The sequence below is a fragment of the Pseudoliparis swirei genome, chromosome 2 (assembly GCF_029220125.1).
Source record: "Pseudoliparis swirei isolate HS2019 ecotype Mariana Trench chromosome 2, NWPU_hadal_v1, whole genome shotgun sequence".
Taxonomy (NCBI): domain Eukaryota; kingdom Metazoa; phylum Chordata; class Actinopteri; order Perciformes; family Liparidae; genus Pseudoliparis; species Pseudoliparis swirei.
This window is the reverse complement of record NC_079389.1, coordinates 21,998,214-22,017,565: the sequence shown is the minus strand read 5'-3', so window position 1 is coordinate 22,017,565 and position 19,352 is coordinate 21,998,214. Positions and strand designations below refer to the sequence as shown.

Below are 19,352 nucleotides of genomic sequence, written 5' to 3'. Positions count from 1 at the left end.
GTTGGAGAAATGTGCCAGTTCTGCAGGGATAATCTTCTTTGGGCCAGAGAGAGGATGATCTCACACACACACACACTGGGCTGTCTCATTTTAGAGTTCTTGGTTTTTTCCATCTTTGTAATGCACAAATACTTCTAAATCTTCTCTTTTCATCAACTTGTGGAGGGCAAAGAAAATGTATTTATATTTTTCCAAAACCTCAGGAGGTAAAATTAGAATTTTTGCTAGAAACCAGAACCAGCAAATTGAGATATAATCCTGTAGCCATCGCTGTCGGATGCACAACTGGATTGAAGAGTACGGTGTGTGCGTGTGGTGTGTGTGTGTGTGTGTATGTGTGTGCTTTTCTGTGTCAGTGGGGTACACTGCCTCAGCAATAAGTGCAATCCACCCACACATGTTCTCAACCTCACACACACACACACACACACACACCGCTGGCCCACTTCTGCTGCCTCTCGACAAGTCGCAGCATCATCAGTCCGCTGCCAGCCTACGGCGGGTCGGGAGGGACACACACGTTCTCGTGACTTCAAAGGCGAGCGGCGTCTATTTTTAGAGTCTGGTGATGTAGGTCAACTGGATATCTCTGAACACGTTGAAGCTGCACAGAAAAAACCTGCCAGGAAAGACAGATTTGGGCTTAATGGATGAATTAAAGGATTGTCTTATGTATAAAATGGGTTTTAATTGGTTTTCTGAAGGCTTCTTTAAAACGATAAAGCCCTTTAAAACATACAAATTCATTAATTCTCCCCATTGACCTACTTTTCAGTCACACCACGTTAATGGGGGATTCATAATATTTGAAGAAGGTAAAACCAGTTGTGTGAATCCAAGCTTAAAATCCCGAGCAAGATGTAGAATATAGTGCCAGCGAACATTAAAATGTTAATTTAATGCGTATAAATGTCACGTGACGCCAGCTTTTTATTATTATTATTATTTATTTTTTAAGCAGTCATTACGCAACACGCGTTAAAAGGCACTAACGGATAATGCGTTATGTTTAGTCATTTTAATCCTCTTGTCCTTTTTGGAGACTTTTTAGTCTTTTGGGATTATTTTAGGTTTATTGAAGCTCAAACGGGTGTTACGTAAATATTATAGTGCTTTATAATAGCCACTAATTGACCATGCTAGATTTATGTAATGCTACTTTATTTTTATTTTATTTTTATTACGTGCCGTTTTATTTTGAAGTTTATACGTCCGTATATATATATTTCAAGAAAATATTTTTACTGCATTGTTAATATAATTTGTAACGTCTAGAATGCATTTTAAATATGGTCATAGCGCTGTATTATTGTAGTTATAAACTCTCATTAATAGTCATTGTGCCTTTTTTATCGAAATTTAAAAGGTATTTATTTAGATTTAAAAGGTCAAACATCTTTAGTTAATAAGTGTGTTCATTCCTATAGTTATAACACATTCTAATAGTTTTATTATGTATTTTAATCATTATTACAATGCATAATAATATTATACGTTTCTCTAATTTATTATTGTTTGGTTTTATTAAAGTGAAAAATATCATGACATATACCCAAGAGGAAAAAAAGGTCGTAAAATATATATTTATTTCTAATGTAATTGTAAATGTACATTTATAAGTGTTTATAATTCGAGACACAGAAAGAGTTATCAGTTATTTCTCTGCACGCATCCAGAAATTTAAATAACGTCACGATGAAGAACTGAGACGGTATATTTTTCCACGTTTATTAAACTTTGTGCTATTCAGTGATTTAAATAGTTTCATATATATATATATATATATTTTTTAAATGTCACATTTAATTCTAACACGTTTTGCGACTTCACTGCTTTTGATGTAAATCCTCCTTAAACCTTTAAAACATAGGCTCGTCATTATGAAGCTGTTCATGAGCTTATGCCGTGTGTGTGTGTTTGTGTGCGTGTGTGTGTGTGTGTCATGATGGGGGTTTGGGGGGGCTGCCGATAAGGCGATTGTCTGTTAAGCTCCTCTTCCTCATCCCCCCATCATCTTCATTCCATTCTGCCCTTTCGCTCATTCACAATATGCAGCTGTGTGTAGTGTGTGTGAGTATGTGTATGTTTTGTGTGTGTGTGTGTCGTAAGCAGACCGGTTAAAGTGGAGCACTTCGCCGAGGGCACACACACACACACACACGGGACATCCAGACCCCCGTGTGAAGAAGACCAGAAGTACTTCCTGTAGTGGATTTCAAACTAAGAGCGCGGCATTGGAGAGACGAGGAGGACCGACCCAAATCAGATGAGATATGTTTTGGGAGGGGGGGGGGGGGCGTGACAGCTTGAGATAAAGAGATAAAGAGCCTCTGCATGTAAATTGGCACAGCAACAAAACTAAAAAATCCCCTCCCCCACCGGCGTCCATCCCTCCTCTCCTCTCAGTCCCTCTCTCTCTGCCGGCCGGCGAGGAAGTGACGAGGAGACGAGGAGACAAGGTGGCATCCTTCAGTCTGCATCGCTCACCGGGGATCAGAAGGACTAAGTGGAGAACTGGATCCATTTGGACACGTGAGAGTCCAAGTGGATTTTTTAACCAGTTATTTTTCTATCTTTTCTATTTTTTTTCCAATATATTTCGACTCCGTTTTTCTTTCTTTTTTTTTTTTTTTACACGTCTTTTCGGAAATCGAACTGAAGGGAAAAACAGACCTCTGGTTGGTCGTCTGCAGGACCAGTGTGTCTCTCTCTCTCTCTGTGTGTGTGTGTGTGTGTGTGTGTGTGTGTGTCTCTTTGTGTGTGTGTTGTGTGTGTCTCTTTGAACGCATCATCTCACTCTTCCGGTAAGCTTTGGTTGCCAGCTCAACAGCGAGCATGACTTCTTCTTCTCTCCCTCCCGCTCCCTCTTGCTCAGTGTGTCTCATGTATAGTTATCCCCCTGCCTCCCTTAATGATAACGATACATGCAACAAGTGTAGTTTATTTGCTAGGTTGGAGGCAGGTCTAAGTGGGTTAGATGCACGGCTCCGCGCTATCGAAGCTCAGACAGCTATGCTAGTTAGCCCGCCCTCTCCCGTAGTCGGGCGGAGCTACAGTCAGCTGTTAGCTGTGCCCGCGGTAACCGTGCAGCCGGATGGTTGGGTAACTGTTCGCAGGAGTCGTAAGTCTACACAGAAGCCCGCTGTGCACCAACCACTTCACGTTTCGAACCAGTTTTCCTGCTCAGCGACACACCCGCTGAGGAACACACCCTGGTTATCGGGAGCTCTATAGTCAGAAACGTGAAAATAGCGAAGCCACGGACCAGAGTCGTGTGCCTCCGGGGCCAGAGCGGGCGACGTGGAGTCTTGTTTGAAGCTGCTGGCTAAGGATAGCGGAGATACAGTCAGATTGTAATACACGCGGTGGTAATGACGCCGAGCCCGCCGCTCGGAACTCACTAAAATTAATGTGGAATCGGTGTGTGCTTATGCCAAGACGTTGTCGGACACCGTAATTTTCTCTGGCCCTCTCCCAAATTTGCAGACAGACGAATTGTATAGCGAATGTCGTCTTTCAACCGCTGGCTGTCGAGGTGGTGCCCAGCGAATAATGTGGGCTACGAGACAACTGGAAGACTTTCTGGGAAAACCTGGTCTGATGAGGAGAGACGGCATTCATCCCACGTTGGACGGAGCGTCTCATTTCTGCGAATATGACCAAGTTGATCACGGACTTAATCTATGACAACCCAGGGTTCAGATCAGGAACCGGGAGCAGAGTTGTAGTTTAACACCCTTCTCTGCTCTTCCATTCGAGCAGTTACCCACCCTTGACTTTAGAGTAGAGACTGTGTCTGTCCCACGGCCACTTCAATTAAATAAATCAAAAGTAAGCAGAAGAGGAGTCGTACACAATAACCTTATACAAGTTAACACAATTATTTCAGCAGTGCAACAAAATAGGTCTATTAAATGTGGTCTCCTAAATATTCGATCTCTGTCATCTAAAGCTGTGTTACTGAATGATTTAATATCAGATAATCACATTGATTTATGTTGCCTAACTGAAACCTGGCTGAGCCATGAAGAATATGTCTGCCTGAATGAATCGACTCCTCCAAGTCATATTAATACTCACATTCCTCGAGGCACCGGTCGAGGAGGTGGAGTAGCAGCCATCTTTGAATCGAGCCTATTAATTAATCCTCAACCAAAATTACACTACACCTCATTTGAAAGCCTTGTTCTTAGTCTTTCACATCCAACCTGGAAAACACTACAGCCAATTATATTTGTGATTCTGTACCGGCCACCAGGTCCATATTCAGAGTTTATATCTGAATTCTCAGAATTTATATCAAGTTTGGTTCTTAAAACCGATAAAGTTATTATTGTTGGAGATTTTAATATCCATGTGGATGTTGATAATGATTGCCTTAGTGCTGCATTCATCTCCTTGTTGGACTCGATTGGCTTCTGTCAGAGAGTACAGAAACCCACTCAGAGCTTTGGCCACACGCTTGATCTTGTTCTTACTTATGGCGTTGACATTGAGCATTTGAACGTCTTCCCACAGAATCCTCTTCTGTCAGACCACAACCTCATAACTTTTGAATTTATACTACCGGAGTGTACTCCGTTAGTCAAAAGTTTCTACACTAGATGTCTAACTGATAGTGCTGTAGCTAAATTTAAAGAAGCGATTCCTTCTGTATTTGATTCGATACCACGTCTCAATATAACAGAGGACTCCTGGTCTAACTTTAGTCCGTCCCAGATTGATCATCTTGTTGACAGTGCCATAGGCTCTCTGAGAATGACACTGGACTCGATAGCCGCTCTGAAGAAGAAGACAGTGAGGAAGAGGAGGTTTGCTCCCTGGTATAACCCTCAGACCCGCAAACTGAAGCAAGCGTCACGAAAGCTTGAACGCATATGGCTCAACTAATCTCAAGAATCCCGCTTAGTTTGGCGAGATAGTCTTAAAACATATAAGAAGGCCCTCCGTAATGCCAGAGCAGCCTATTACTCATCAATAATAGAAAAATAAAACAACCCCAGGTTTCTCTTCAGCACTGTAGCCAGGCTGACAGAGAGTCACAGCTCTGTGGAGCCGAGCATTCCTATAAACCTTAGTGGTAATGACTTTATGAACTTCTTTAATGAAAAGATTTTAACTATTAGGGACAAGATTAATAATCTCTTGCCCATAACCAGTGCCAATCTGTTCTCAAGTGGAATGGCCTTGGAAACCGCTGTATGCCCTGGTGTATATTTGAGGATTTTCTCCTATCAACCGTGACCAATTATTTTCAACGGTTTCTACTTGAACACGTCTACCTGTCTCTTGGACCCCATCCCGACGAGGCTGCTTAAAGACGTTTTGCCTTTAATTGGCGGCTCTCTATTAGATATTATCAATGTGTCTCTGCTAACAGGCCACGTACCACACTCCTTCAAGGTGGCTGTTATTAAACCTCTCCTGAAGAAGCCCACTCTGGATCCAGAGGTGTTGGCTAACTACAGACCGATCTCTAACCTCCTTCCTCTCCAAGATCCTTGAGAAAGTGGTCGCAAATCAGTTGTGCGACTTTCTACATCATAATAGTTTATTTGAGAAATTTCAATCAGGATTTAGAAAACACCACAGCACCGAGACGGCACTGGTGAAAATTACAAATGACCTCTTAATGGCAGCAGATAAAGGACTCCTCTCTGTCCTGGTCTTGTTAGACCTTAGTGCTGCATTCGACACCATTGACCATGACATCCTGTTACAGAGACTGGAGCAGTCGATTGGCATTTCAGGCACGGCACTAATTTGGTTTAAATCCTATTTATCAGATCGATCTCAGTTTGTATTTGTAAACGATGACGCCGATAACCACCAACGTTAATCACGGAGTTCCCCAAGGTTCTGTGCTTGGACCAATTTTATTTACCTTATACATGCTTCCTTTGGGCAATATTATCAGGAAACACTCCATAAACTTTCATTGTTATGCAGATGACACTCAACTATATTTATCGATAAAACCAGACGAGAGCAACCAACTCTGTAAAATTCAAGCATGTCTTAAAGACATAAAACATGGATGACCTGCAACTTCTTGATGTTAAACTCAGACAAAACCAAGTAATTTTAATCGGCCCTGAGCACCTCAGAGATCAATTATCTGGTGATGTGGATTCTGTAGACGGCATTGCCCTGGCATCCAACACCACTGTAAAGAATCTTGGCGTTATCTTTGATCGGGACTTGTCCTTTAACTCCCACGTAAAGCAAATCTCAAGGACTGCATTCTTTCATCTACGTAATATTTCAAAAATCAGGCACATCTTGTCTCAAAAAGATGCAGAAAAATTGGTTCACGCGTTCGTTACTTCGAGACTGGATTACTGCAACTCCTTATTAGCAGGCTGCTCTAATAAATCTCTTAGGTCCCTCCAGTTGATCCAGAATGCTGCAGCTCGTGTTCTCACTAAAACTAAGAAAAGAGATCACATCACTCCTGCACTAGCTGCTCTGCACTGGCTCCCAGTAAAATCAAGAATCACTTTTAAAATTCTTCTCTTAACCTACAAAGCCTTGATTGGTGATGCTCCATCATATCTTAAGGAGCTTGTCGTACCATATTGCCCCACTAGAGAGCTACGCTCACTAAATGCGGGACTACTTGTAGTTCCTAGAGTCTTAAAAAGTAGAATGGGAGCCAGAGCCTTTAGTTATCAAGCTCCTCTTTTATGGAACCAGCTTCCAATTTCAGTCCGGGAGGCAGACACAGTCACCTTGTTTAAGAGTAGACTTAAGACCTTCCTCTTTGACAGAGCTTATAGTTAGGGCTGAATCAGGTTCACCTGGTCCAGCCCCTTGATATGCTGCTATAGGCTTATAGCTGCCGGGGACGTTTAGGATGCACTGAGTACCTATCTCCTCTTTTTCTCTCCTTAAGGATGAATTTTCATCTCTCAATCACACGTTACTAACTCTGCTTTCTCCCCGGAAGTCCTTTTGACTTTACGTCTCATGGGGTCATCGGACCCTATGAGACGGCATAGATCCTATCTGCCTGATGGATCGTCTGGGTCGTGGAATTCCTGCTCATGACTACGCCACTGTCCTGTTGAGACTTCGCCCACTCCTCCTCCCCACCGCCATCTGCCTGATGGATCGTGGAGGTCTCCATCGTGGAATATGCCTACTATGAACTATTCATACACTCTGTCATATTCATTGAATGTATTTTAACTCTAAATCTGTCCTTCTGTACACATTACATCTATTGCATCTGTCCATCCTAGGAGAGGGATCCTCCTCTGTTGCTCTCCTCCAGGTTTCTTCCCTTTTTTTCCCCCTGAAGGGTTATTTGGGAGTTTTTCCTGGTCCGATGTGAGGTTTTGGGGCAGGGATGTCTATGTGTACAGATTGTAAAGCACTCCGAGACAAATTTGTAATTTGTGAAATTGGGCTATACAAATAAACTGAATTGAATTGAATTGTGTGTGTGTGTGGGTTTGGGGAATTCTGATAATCCTCCAGAGAGAAAACGACTCTCCACCGACATGTAGCGTCGGAGCGATCGTCCAATCGCGTTCCCCCGCGGTCACGGTGAGGATGATGATGATGAAGAGGAGGAAGAGGAGTCATGTCTGACGGCTCCTCTCCGGGGCGACGCACCTCCGTCTGTTTTATTTTGAAGGGGGAATAGTTTGCCTCTTGAGCTCCTCCTTCACTCCTCAGCGCGAGGAGCTTCATCCCGACCGGATCGTCTCTTTTATTATTCAATTAGTTTTAAAAGCTGTCGCTTTGCTTTGAGGCCGAGCGCAGACAGAGAGCACCATGAACTCCTGCTGGAGGAGCCAGGTAGGTGTGTGTGTGTCAACGCTGTGAAGCTTTGTATCGACTGACCTGTGTGTGTGTGTGTGTGTGTGTGTGTGTGTGTGTGTGTGTGTGTGTGTGTGTGTGTGTGCAGGAGGAGCAGGCTGCCAAGCTGAAGGCCGACAACATCCGCGTCGCCCTGGAGAAAATCAAAGAGGCCCAGGTTAAAAAGGTGATGCTGGCGCCACAGAAGTGTGTGTGTGTGTGTGTGTGTGCGTGTGCGTGTGCGTGTGCGTGTGGCACGTGTCAAGCGGACTCAGCTTTCTGGGTCAGGTCAGTATTACTCATGAAAACGCTCTGGTAAATAACAGCTGGGGTCAACACACACACAGAGACACACACACACAGAGACACACACACAGACACACACACAGAGACACACACAGAGACACACACACACACAGAGACACACACACACAGAGACACAGACACACACACAGAGACACACACAGAGACACACACCCACAGAGACACACACACAGAGACACACACACATACTCTCTGGCTCTCTCCGAAGGCGGTCGCATTTTTTCTCTCCCCCCCCCTTCCCATGACCTTCCCTTCCCTGCTTGGCTTCTCTCGTCATGTCTTGTCTGTCTCTATACTGGAGAGACTCTCTACGCATCGCTCTTCGAACTAAAAACCATGGACGTAATCAACTGGTCCTTAAACGCAATTGACACCATCTTCTCGACGAGAAGCTCGGGTTCGGGGGAACCTGCCTGTCCTGCTGGGACGAATGTTGCTGGATACACGATGGACGCGTGGGCGAAGTGGCGGGTCTTGTGCCTAGCACCACTCTCCGTGGAGGACGAGAAGACATCTACCTATTCGAACTATGATTACAGGATTTCTGCTGTTTGGATTTGGCGCTGCCCTGGCTTATCGGAAAATTAAGGAAACGGTGACAGCTGTAAAAGCCCCTAAGGCTGCCCGACATGATTGACGTTGGGTAGAGTTGTTGGCACTCAGACTGTGGCATTAAACCGCCAGAATGATAACATCGTGGAGAAGCTGACGGCTCTGCAAATGAAAGTGGATCGATTTGAAATCCTATTGGCAAACGGGAGGAAGATGGAGGAATAGTGGTTGCGCAAAATTGAAATGCAGCTACTGGAAGACCAAACAATCCCAATCTTATCTGCTGGCTCCCTTACCAGGACGGGCCTTGGCCAAGGCCGTTACTGGAACAACAACTCCCCCGAAGATCACTGAAACGAGAATCTCTCTCATTCCTTCCCCTATCCACAGACACCTGTGGTTGTTTTCTCCCCAGGACCCTTCAAGGCTATCTCCATGGCAACGACCATCTTGCGGACTGAGAACTTTGTCTGTTGTGGCCTGGGGGAGGACGACATAACAGGCCACGCTCACACGAACTTAACATACACTGAAATGCATTCACTAACCCCCCTCCCCATCCCACGCCTTCCTGCTTCGTTCCCCCAGTGTGACAGGACGGGGCCTGTGATCGGCGCTGTAATGGCTGAAGGACCGGGCTGGCTGCTTGTCGGTGCTGGTCACCTCCTGCCCCCAATGGCTGGGCTTAGATCACCCAGTCTTTGGCTTACCTCCCCTCCCCCCTTCCTACTCGTTGCAATTTATGTTTAAGATGTATGTGCTTATGTGCTAAGGTGTTTTTTTCCTGCTCCCACACTGTACCCCCTCTCGGGGCATAGTCGGGGGGTTGTTTTTTTCTCGCCTCTCTTCCCTCATGTTATGCTGTAATCTTCCATCCCCTTTCTTTTCAATTTCGTTGCTTCTGTACCTGTACTCTATGCAATGACAATAAAACCCATATCATACAGAGACACACACACACAGAGACACACACAGACACACACACACAGAGACACACACACAGACACACACACACAGACACACACACAGAGACACACACACAGAGACACACACAGACACACACCCACAGAGACACACACACAGAGACACACACCCACAGAGACACACACACAGAGACACACACAGACACACACACACAGAGACACACACAGCACTCAGCATAATGACCATTGCAAGTTTAATCCCAATCTCACACACACACAGATTAACGGCCTGGGTTCATTACTCACTGAGACGGCAGCTACCTGTCTCTGTCGGCTGGATGTTGATTCTAAGCAGCCAAAAAGCGACTTTCACACACACACACACACACACACACACACACACACACACACACTCGCCATTTTATTTGAGAGACAGCAAACAGTCAAATTTCATTGTTTCTTTTTTTTCCCTTCAAACTCATTTATACTGAGCATGTGAAATACTTTAATTTCATTGGCTGGTCGGTACTAAAGTTTTTAGAGACGTATAAACAATGCATACGCAATTAATCAAAATATATACAACTATACGGTCAAACCTGTCAATATATATAGTAAATATATATGTGTATATATATGTATAAATATATATATCCATATATATTTATTTATTTATATATATATACATATTTAATGCTCTGAGCTTAATAAGGTGTGATGCCTTTTAGACACAACGTAGCAAATACATTACACCCAGAATTATATTTATATTTATATATATATAATTAGACTGACCTGTCAGATCCTGACCTCCTGACCTCTGACCTCTCACTCAACAATAAACAACAAACAAATGAACAACAATAACAACCCTCTCTTTCCTCTAGTTGGTGATTCGCGTTCATTTGTCAGACGAGAGCTCAAAGACCATGATGGTGGACGAGAGGCAGACGGTCAGAGAGGTACGTGAATCGCCATCATCATCATCATCATCGTCATCATCGTCATCATCAGTCCTAGCATCAGTACCAGTCCTCCTGGTGTTCAGTGTGCTGCTGCTCTGCAGGTTCTGGACAGTCTGCTGGAGAAGTCTCACTGTGGTTTCAGTCCAGACTGGTCGCTGGTGGAGACCATCAACGAGCTGCAGATGGGTGAGCACACACACACACACACACACACACACACACACATACATAAACACACACACATGGTCAACGAACACAGACACTCTGGTGAGAAAGGCAAGGCAGCGCCTCTACCACCTCAGGCAGCTGAGGAAATTTAAAGTTTCCCAGAGGATCCTTCAGTCCTTCTACTCTGGAGCTGTAGAGAGCGTCCTGACAGGAAGCATCACAGCCTGGTTTGGCAACTGCTCCGCTCAGGACAGGAAGGCTCTGCAGAGAGTAGTGCGTTCGGCTGAACGCACTATTGGAACTACACTCCCCACCCTGCAGGACTTGTACACCAGGAGGTGCAGAACCAGAGCCGGCAGGATCATGAAGGATCCTCACCACCCCAACAACAGACTGTTTCAGCTGCTGCGGTCAGGCAGGCGCCTCCGTAGTCACGCTGCAAGAACAGAGAGACTGAGACGGAGTTTCTTTCCTCAGGCCATCAGGATTGTGAACTCCGACCTCACCAGGACCCCCACATAGACCCACACAACTGCCCCTCTTAGGCACACACACACACACACACACACACACTTACTGTAAATATTGTGTTGTTTTTTATTGTAAATAGTGTGTACTTGTTGCCCTTGCACATTCCTGCTGAGCATTGCCACTTTCATTTCACTGCACACCCTGTGTGTGTATGTGACAAATAAAACATCTTGAATCTTGAATCTTGAATCTTGAATCTCCCTTTGGGTTTACCAGCACACACTGCACTACAAGCTTCAACTCCACTGAACACTCTTTGGCACACACACACACACAAACAAACAACACACACAAACACACACACACACACATACACACACACACACACACACACACCAGCTCCCTGCTCGGTGCCCTTTGGCGAGACACTGACCTCTGACCTCTCACTGCTTCCTCGAGGAAATAAAAGAGTCATACACAATCATCATCATCATCATGAGGAAAAGAACATGTATTAATTGTTATAATTAGTAGTTGTCTGTAAAACAATAATGATATTCTCAAACACCTGATTGGCTCAGAGCGGGTCTTCGAGGACCACGAGAACCTGGTGGAGAACCTGCTGAACTGGACCCGGGACAGCCAGAACCGCCTGATGTTCAGCGAGCGCACCGAGAAGTACGCCCTGTTCAAGAACCCCCAGGTGAGCTCCGAGCACACGGGGGTCGGCCAGAGGTCGGCCAGAGGTCGCGGTGACTAACCGGCTGCTCGTCTCTTCATCAGAACTACTTGTTGGGGCGGAAGGAGACGTGTGAGATGGCCGAGAGAAACAAAGAGGCTCTGCTGGAGGTTTGTTTGCTCCTGTTTTCACACGAGTCCTCAAACGCACCTTCAGCCTGAAACCAGCAATCGACAAGTCCATGTCTCTCTCTCTCGCTCTCTCTTTTGTTCTCTCATTCTCTCACTGTCTCTCTCGCTCTCTCTCGTTCTCGCTCTCAATCTCTCGTTATCTTGCTCTCTCTTGTTGTCTCTTCCTCTCGCTTTCTCTCCATCTCTCTCTCTCGTTCTTTCACTCACTCTCGCTCTCAATCTCTGGTTCTCTTGATCTCTTTCTGTGTCGTGCTCTCGTTCTCTCTCTCTCTCGTTCTCTCTCTCTCTCTCTCTCTCTCTCTCTCTCTCTCTCTCTCTCTCTCAGGAGTGTTTTGGCGGCAGCACCGTGTCCGTCCCCGAGATGGAGGGAGTGTTGTGGCTGAAGGAGGACGGCAAGAAGTCGTGGAAGAAACGCTACTTCCTGCTGAGAGCGTCCGGCATCTACTACGTCCCCAAGGGCAAGGCCAAGGTGTGTGTGTGTGTGTGTGTGTGTGTGTGTGTGTGTGTGTGTGTGTGTGTGTGTGTGTGTGTGTGTGTGTGTGTGTGTGTGTGTGTGACCCGTGTTCTGACCCGTGTTCTGTTGCAGGCCTCCAGAGACCTGGTGTGCTTCCTGCAGCTGGACCACGTCAACGTTTACCACGGGCAGGACTACAAGAGCAAGTACAAGGCTCCCACGGACTACTGCATGGTGCTGAAGGTACACACACACACACACACACACACACACACACACACACACACAGGTTGAATCACGAGCGGCTGGTTTGTGGCACTGTTGTCTCCAGACGCCACCTAGTGGTGAGGCAGAGTCATGACACCGGTTTCAACGAGAAGACGGAGACGATGGATTTTGTTTGTTTGTTTTAGTGTGCTTATAGTGCAGTGTTATTAATAGTGTTTAATAATAGTGTTTTTTAATAGTGTTTAATAATAGTTTTTTTTAAAGTAATAGTCCTAATGACAACGCTCGTGTCATAACGAGGTCTCTTGTCAAGAAGTTGTGCAATTTCACTCAAATTCAATCAAATAAAATAAAGAATCATTTCAAACACTGTGTGTGTCTGTGTGTGTGTGTGTCTATGTGTGTGTATATCTGTGTCTGTCTGTGTGTGTGTATATCTGTGTGTGTCTATGTGTGTGTATATATGTGTGTGTCTGTCTGTCTATGTGTGTGTATATCTGTGTGTGTGTATATCTGTGTGTATATCTGTGTGTGTCTGTCTGTCTATGTGTGTGTATATCTGTGTCTGTGTGTGTGTATATGTGTGTGTGTATATCTGTGTGTGTATATATGTGTGTGTCTGTGTGTGTGCATATCTGTGTGTGTCTATGTGTGTATATCTATGTGTGTGTGTGTGTGTATATCTGTGTGTGTGTCTGTCTGTGTGTGTGTGTGTGCGTGTCTATGTGTGTCTGTGTGTGTGCGTGTCTATGTGTGTGTGTCTGTGTGTGTTTGTGTATATCTGTGTGTGTCTATGTGTGTGTGTATATCTATGTGTGTGTGTGTGTGTGTGTGTGTGTGTGTGTGTGTGTGTGTGTGTGTGTGTGTGTGTGTGTGTGTGTGTCTATGTGTGTGTGTGTGTCTATGTGTGTGTGTGTGTGTGTGTGTGTGTCTATGTGTGTGTGTGTGTGTGTGTGTGTGTGTGTCTATGTGTGTGTGTGTGTGTGTGTGTGTCTATGTGTGTGTGTGTGTGTGTGTGTGTGTGTGTGTGTATGTGTGTGTGTGTGTGTGTGTGTGTGTGTGTGTGTGTGTCTATGTGTGTGTGTGTGTGTGTGTGTGTGTGTATGTGTGTGTGTGTGTGTGTGTCTATGTGTGTGTGTGTGTGTGTGTGTGTGTATGTGTGTGTGTGTATATATGTGTGTGTGTCTATGTGTGTGTGTCTATGTGTGTGTGTGTGTCTATGTGTGTGTGTGTGTGTGTGTGTGTGTGTGTGTGTGTGTGTGTGTGTGTGCGTGTCTATGTGTGTGTGTGTGTGTGTGTGTGTGTAGCATCCTCAGATCCAGAAGAAGTCCCAGTACATCAAGTACCTCTGCTGTGACGACGTCAGAACCCTCCATCAGTGGATCAACAGCATTCGCATCGCCAAGGTGAGAGAGCACTTCCTGTCATTACCCATGATGCACTGCGTTCAGTGCTGTCAAGTGGATGCCCTGAATGCAGCTCATGTTCCTCTTCCTCCGTCAGTACGGGAAGCAGCTGTACATCAACTTCCAGGAGGCCATGAGGAGGACGGAGGCGGCCTACGACTGGTCCTCCCTCTCCTCGTCCTCCATCAAGTCTGGATCCAGCTCCAGCCTCCCAGGTGCGTCCGCTACTCCCCGCCGTCGCGCCCGCGATCAGATCCAACGGGATCCTAACGAGACTTCACCTCCGCCACAGAGTCCCAGTCCAACCACTCCGGCCAATCGGACAGCGGCGTGTCGGAGATGACGTCGTCGGGCCACACCCGCTCCCAGAGCGCCGTCAGCTCCATCTTCTCCGACGCCTGGCGGAGGGGAACGCAAGGAGAGGTGAGAGCACGCCGCGGGGCGCCGCCGCCCTGTGTACGCCTGGACTACATTTCCCATGTTTCTCTACTTCCCCCCCGCCAGCGGTCAAAGGCGAAGGGACGTATGCCAGTTCCTCTTTGTGCAGGAGGAGGAGGAGGAGGGAGCGGAGGTTAGACAGGAAGTGGTGTAGACGGCATGGAGACGGCTGCAGCCTTTAAAACATCCAGATGAACCCGTCATATCATAAATATAATAGACACATTCAAATGAATTATTTATTTTACTGTGTTTGATTTATTGGATCTTTTTTCCAACCCAAACTTAAAATCTATAAAGAATTCAGAAGTATTTTAATTTGTATATTAGTTAATTTATTTTTTTAATTATTTTTTAATTACAAATATTTAATTCGATATAAACGTTACATTAATAAAGATATTTTTGATTTATTGGATCTTTTATCTGACCCGAACTTAAAATCTATAAAGAATTCAGAAGTATTTTAATTAGTTTATTAGTTAATTAATTTGTATTATTATTTTTTCATTAAAAATGTTTAATTTGATATAAACGTCACATTAATATAGATATTTTTGATTTATTGGATCTTTTATCCAACCTGAACTTAAAATCTATAAAGAATTCAGAAGTATTTGAATTAGTTTATGAGTTAATTAGTAAAAATACAGTTTAAAATTTTTTCTATATTAACATTACAAGTATTTCCCCTGGTGGTTATCACACTGCTAAACACTTATATTTACAATTAATTGATATTAATGCTGTAAATGAAATCAGAAAAAACTCAAATGTGTTTGTTTTGACCTGGATGGTGTTTAATGGCTGCAGCGCTGCTGTTGATTGGTTGTAACTGCGTGGCGTGAAGTCCTCCTAACCAACCCGTTTGACCCGCCTGTGACCCGACTAACCCGATTAAGAGACTTTTAACCCGTTTCTAGAAGCAGGTCGTCTTGTTTGACTCTCGACGTTCACAGTGGATTTCAAGAAAAGGTTTTTGACTCCCCGACGACCAAGACCATCTAGAAAAATCTAAATCTAAATATTTAGTTTCCGCTGCTCGGTGTTCTGGTTTGTTGCTCGATGACTTGCATCTTGTTTGTTTCGTTTGGTTTCTCCCTCTCTTCACCTCCTTCCCTCTCTCCTCCCCTCCAGATGATGAGGATTGACCCGATCAGCAGGCCCATCCCGGTCCAGATGCCCCTGACCCCGCCCTCCCGCTCCAGCTACACCGACGGCCTCGTGCCGTCGGACGACTCCTCCCCGTCGCCGCCCTCTCCGCCGCCTCCGCCCATGGCGACGGTGACCCACCAGCCGGCGGCCACGCCCTCCTACGTCAAGTACAGCACTCTGACCCAGAACCAGAACCAGAACCCGTCGTCCCGGACGCAGCCGGTAGGCGTCGCCCCGCTGTCCCTCCCCGTCCCGTGTCCCGAATCCAATTACGACACCCTCCCGGCCGCCTGCGGCACCTCCCCTCCGCTGCCGCCGTCCCCCCCTCCCCCTCCCCCGCCCGAGGCGCCGGCCCCCGGCTCGGCGGCGGCCGCGCTGATGTTCGGCGGCGGCGGCCCCTCCGCTCTCCCGCCGCCGCCCCCCCCGCTGGAGGAGGACCTGCAGGAGCCCTCCTACCTCCTCCCGCCCCCACCGCCGGAGAGCCCGGAGGCCGCCGGGCTGCCGCCGCCCCCCCCTCCGGAGCCCGACCCCGACTTCTGCAACAGCGGCCTGCAGCAGTTCCTGGCGCAGAAGTTTCCCCACATGGTGTACGACTTCGGCCGGGATCTGGACGAGGACGCCTCCCCTCCCCCGCCGCCGGCCGGGCTCTCTCCTCCCGCCACCTTGCAGGTCCTCCGGCCTCTCTCCCCCGGCGCGCCTCCTCCCGCTCCTCCCAAGACCTTCACCGGGGGCTTCCCGCCTCAAACCGCCCGCAAACCCTCTGGCCCCGCCTCCCTGCCGATGGCCCTCTCCCCCGTGTCGCCCGCGCAGCCCTTCGGCGCCCACGGGCCGGTGAGGAAGCAGCAGAGCTTCTCCACGGGACACTCCCCCAATCAGGCCCCTCCCACTCTGCCCAAGCAGCACAGCCTCTCCTCCAAGAACCTCGCCATCTCGCCCTCCTCGCTGTCCTCCTCCGTCTCCATCGCCGCCGCCACCTCCTCTTTGGTGAAACAGATTGTCAATCAGTTCCCAGGAAACTCCGCCCCTTGCTCTCTGCCTGCCTCCAACTCCATGGAAGGGTCGAAGTTCACCGCTCCTCAGTCGCCGCCGGCGGTCAAGGCCAAACCAAAGTGGCAGCCGGGCGGCGTCGTGGCGTCCCCGGAGTTCCCCCCGCCGCCGTCCGACGAGTTCCCCCCGCCGCCGCCCTCGGCGACGGGTTCCCCCGTCAAGAAGTCGCCCTCCGGCTCGTCCACGGGGTCCGGCAAGCGGGGGCTTCCGCCCGCCCCGCAGAGGGCCTCCTCCGTCGCCGTGCGGTGCGGCTCGTCCGGCGAGTTCCAGGACGAGTGGCCGACGAAGGTGGAGAGCCTCGTCAGCAAGTTCGGCCAGACGCCTCAGACGGGCTCCTCGTCCGGCGCCTCGTCGGCGACCGGCTCCCCTTCCAAGGACTCGTCCTCGGCGCTCCCGGCGCCGCTCCCCAAGCCGGGGAAGCTGAACCTGGCGAAGCTCCCGCTGGCCCTCCAGGGGCTGCAGACGGGTCAGCAGACGGGTCAGCACCACCAGCCCGCCGAGTTCCCGCCGCCTCCCCCCGCCCAGCCGCCTCACCTCGACTCCTCGCCCGACTACTTCCCGCCTCCCCCCAGTGACTTTGAGCTCTTCCCTCCCCCCCCCCACCCGTCAGAGTTCCACCACCCCCCGAAGGTCGCCGTGGTGAACCCCCAGCCTCAGATGCATCCGCCGCAACCGTCGGCGCCTTCCTCCTTGTCGTCGTCGTCGTGGAAACAGGGCTCATTGAAAAAGGGGGCGGTCCTTCCCCCGAGCCTGAGCCGGCGGATTAGCAACACGACGCTGTACGACGGCACGATGTCGATGCCCCTCTCGCCGCCTCCTCTGTCTCAGACCCCGCCTCCCTCCCTGTCCCTGTATTCCCCCTCCCCCTCCCCCGTGCCCCCCACCTCCCCGAAGTCCCCGGGGCCGAGCACCCTGACGCTGAAGCCCCACTTCCTGGAGGACCTCAACCGCACCCTGAAGAGGAAGTCGGTGTCCCGCCACGGCTCGCTCACGTCCTCCCACCTCATGTCCTCCTCCAAGATGGAGCCGGTGGGCACCGTGGACGACATGGCGCTCCTCCCGCCGCCGCCCGAGCTCCTGCAGCAGCACGGCGTCCGAGGACACTCCCAGACTCTGTCTCGCCACCACACGCACTCGCACTCCGCCAAACACGCCAGCATCTCAGGCTATGCAACGCTGCGGCGAGGCCCACCTCCCGCTCCCCCGAAGCGGGACCAAAACACCAAACTGACCGGCGACTGGTAGGGGGCGGAGCCTAAAGAACTGAACTGACTGCTTTAGGTCTCGTCTCGATGTCCGTCTCTCCTCGTCCTCAAACCATCCGCCCTTTGAATTCCGAGCAAGTAGCAAGAAGTCTTTCCTACTCTTAATCGAAGATTATGATTGTTCCTATTATCCTCATTATTACTATCATTACCAATACATGTTTAATCCTATGACATGAGTAAAAATATATATATATATATGTATATATATATATATATACAAGCAAGCCAGAAAAAAATCACCTATCAAGCTTTTTTCACAATGTCTGTGCAGCTTTGCATTGAAATATACAAAAGACGAGACTTGAATGACGACGGCGACAGAGACAATAACTGGTACTGCATGGCGCCATGGCAACGGGAGCGATGGAGGGATCGAGAAAGACGTGTATAGAAATGTATGTTGTGAACTGGGGGAGGGGAGGGGAGCATTGCCATTCATTTCAAACTTTTTGTGTGTTTTTATATAAGATTATTTAATACTGGAAAGATATTATTATTATTAATATTATTATAATTATGTTAAGTTTTTAAGAAGTGTCAAAAGAGAATGAGTTTGACTGGACATGGGGTCTGTATCCTCCAAAATGTATGTCTCCCAAAAAAAAAGTGTTGATGCAAGTCCCCGAACTAGTTCATGTTTGTGATCTTTTCATCTGGTTTTAATCTGCTTTACATTTGGGGCCCTCGGGGCGTGAGACACGTTCAGTACATACTTCATAAATCAGCTGGAGAACCCGCTGGTGTTACCGGGAGACTCTATTCTGTGGATTCATAATAAATCGGTCATCTTAACGGTGAGGTAATTATTTGATGGAAGGTGTGTGCGTGTGTACATGTACGCTTGTGTCCCCACAAATGGGTCAAACAAGTTTGGGCCCCACAAAGGAGGAAAACGAGTGTGTGTGTGTCCCCACAAATGGGTCAAACAAGTTTGGGCCCCACAAAGGAGGAAAACGAGTGTGTGTGTGTGTGTGTGTTTCCCCACAAATGGGTTAATATAAGTTGGGTCCCCACAGATTCGACTCTTATTTCTATGTCGGTCATTCCTGTGCATCTGTCAACAACAACATTGTTTAAACCTCATTTGTTTTGTTTTATAATAATTTTAGTTGCGTTTAAAGTCAGAAAACCAACCAACGCCGGTTTAAAAACCTCCAATTTACGTTTGTCATGTTCTTCTGGTGACCCAACATGTTTTTTATTTATTTTTATTTATTATAAATCCAGATTGTAAACACAGGCACAAACTCTCTCTCTGACCCGTACTGACATTAACC

At 47.6% G+C, this 19,352-nt stretch overlaps 1 protein-coding gene across 5 annotated transcripts in view; it reads left to right on the top strand.

Annotated features, from left to right (window-relative positions):
- The window catches only part of LOC130200581 (ras-associated and pleckstrin homology domains-containing protein 1-like), a 59,643-nt gene extending 40,776 nt beyond the window's left edge, over positions 1–18,867 (top strand). For all 5 annotated transcript variants that reach the window (XM_056424997.1, XM_056425006.1, XM_056425015.1 and 2 more), the window contains 11 exons: positions 7,916–7,993; positions 10,493–10,567; positions 10,672–10,756; positions 11,791–11,912; positions 11,993–12,058; positions 12,405–12,548; positions 12,666–12,776; positions 14,069–14,167; positions 14,265–14,382; positions 14,460–14,590; positions 15,743–18,867. In XM_056424997.1, the coding sequence (XP_056280972.1) occupies positions 7,916–7,993; positions 10,493–10,567; positions 10,672–10,756; positions 11,791–11,912; positions 11,993–12,058; positions 12,405–12,548; positions 12,666–12,776; positions 14,069–14,167; positions 14,265–14,382; positions 14,460–14,590; positions 15,743–18,052 (3,339 nt within the window). In that variant the 3' untranslated portion in view covers positions 18,053–18,867. The remainder of the gene's footprint in view (positions 1–7,915; positions 7,994–10,492; positions 10,568–10,671; positions 10,757–11,790; positions 11,913–11,992; positions 12,059–12,404; positions 12,549–12,665; positions 12,777–14,068; positions 14,168–14,264; positions 14,383–14,459; positions 14,591–15,742) is intronic.
- The last annotated feature ends 485 nt before the right edge of the window (positions 18,868–19,352 follow it).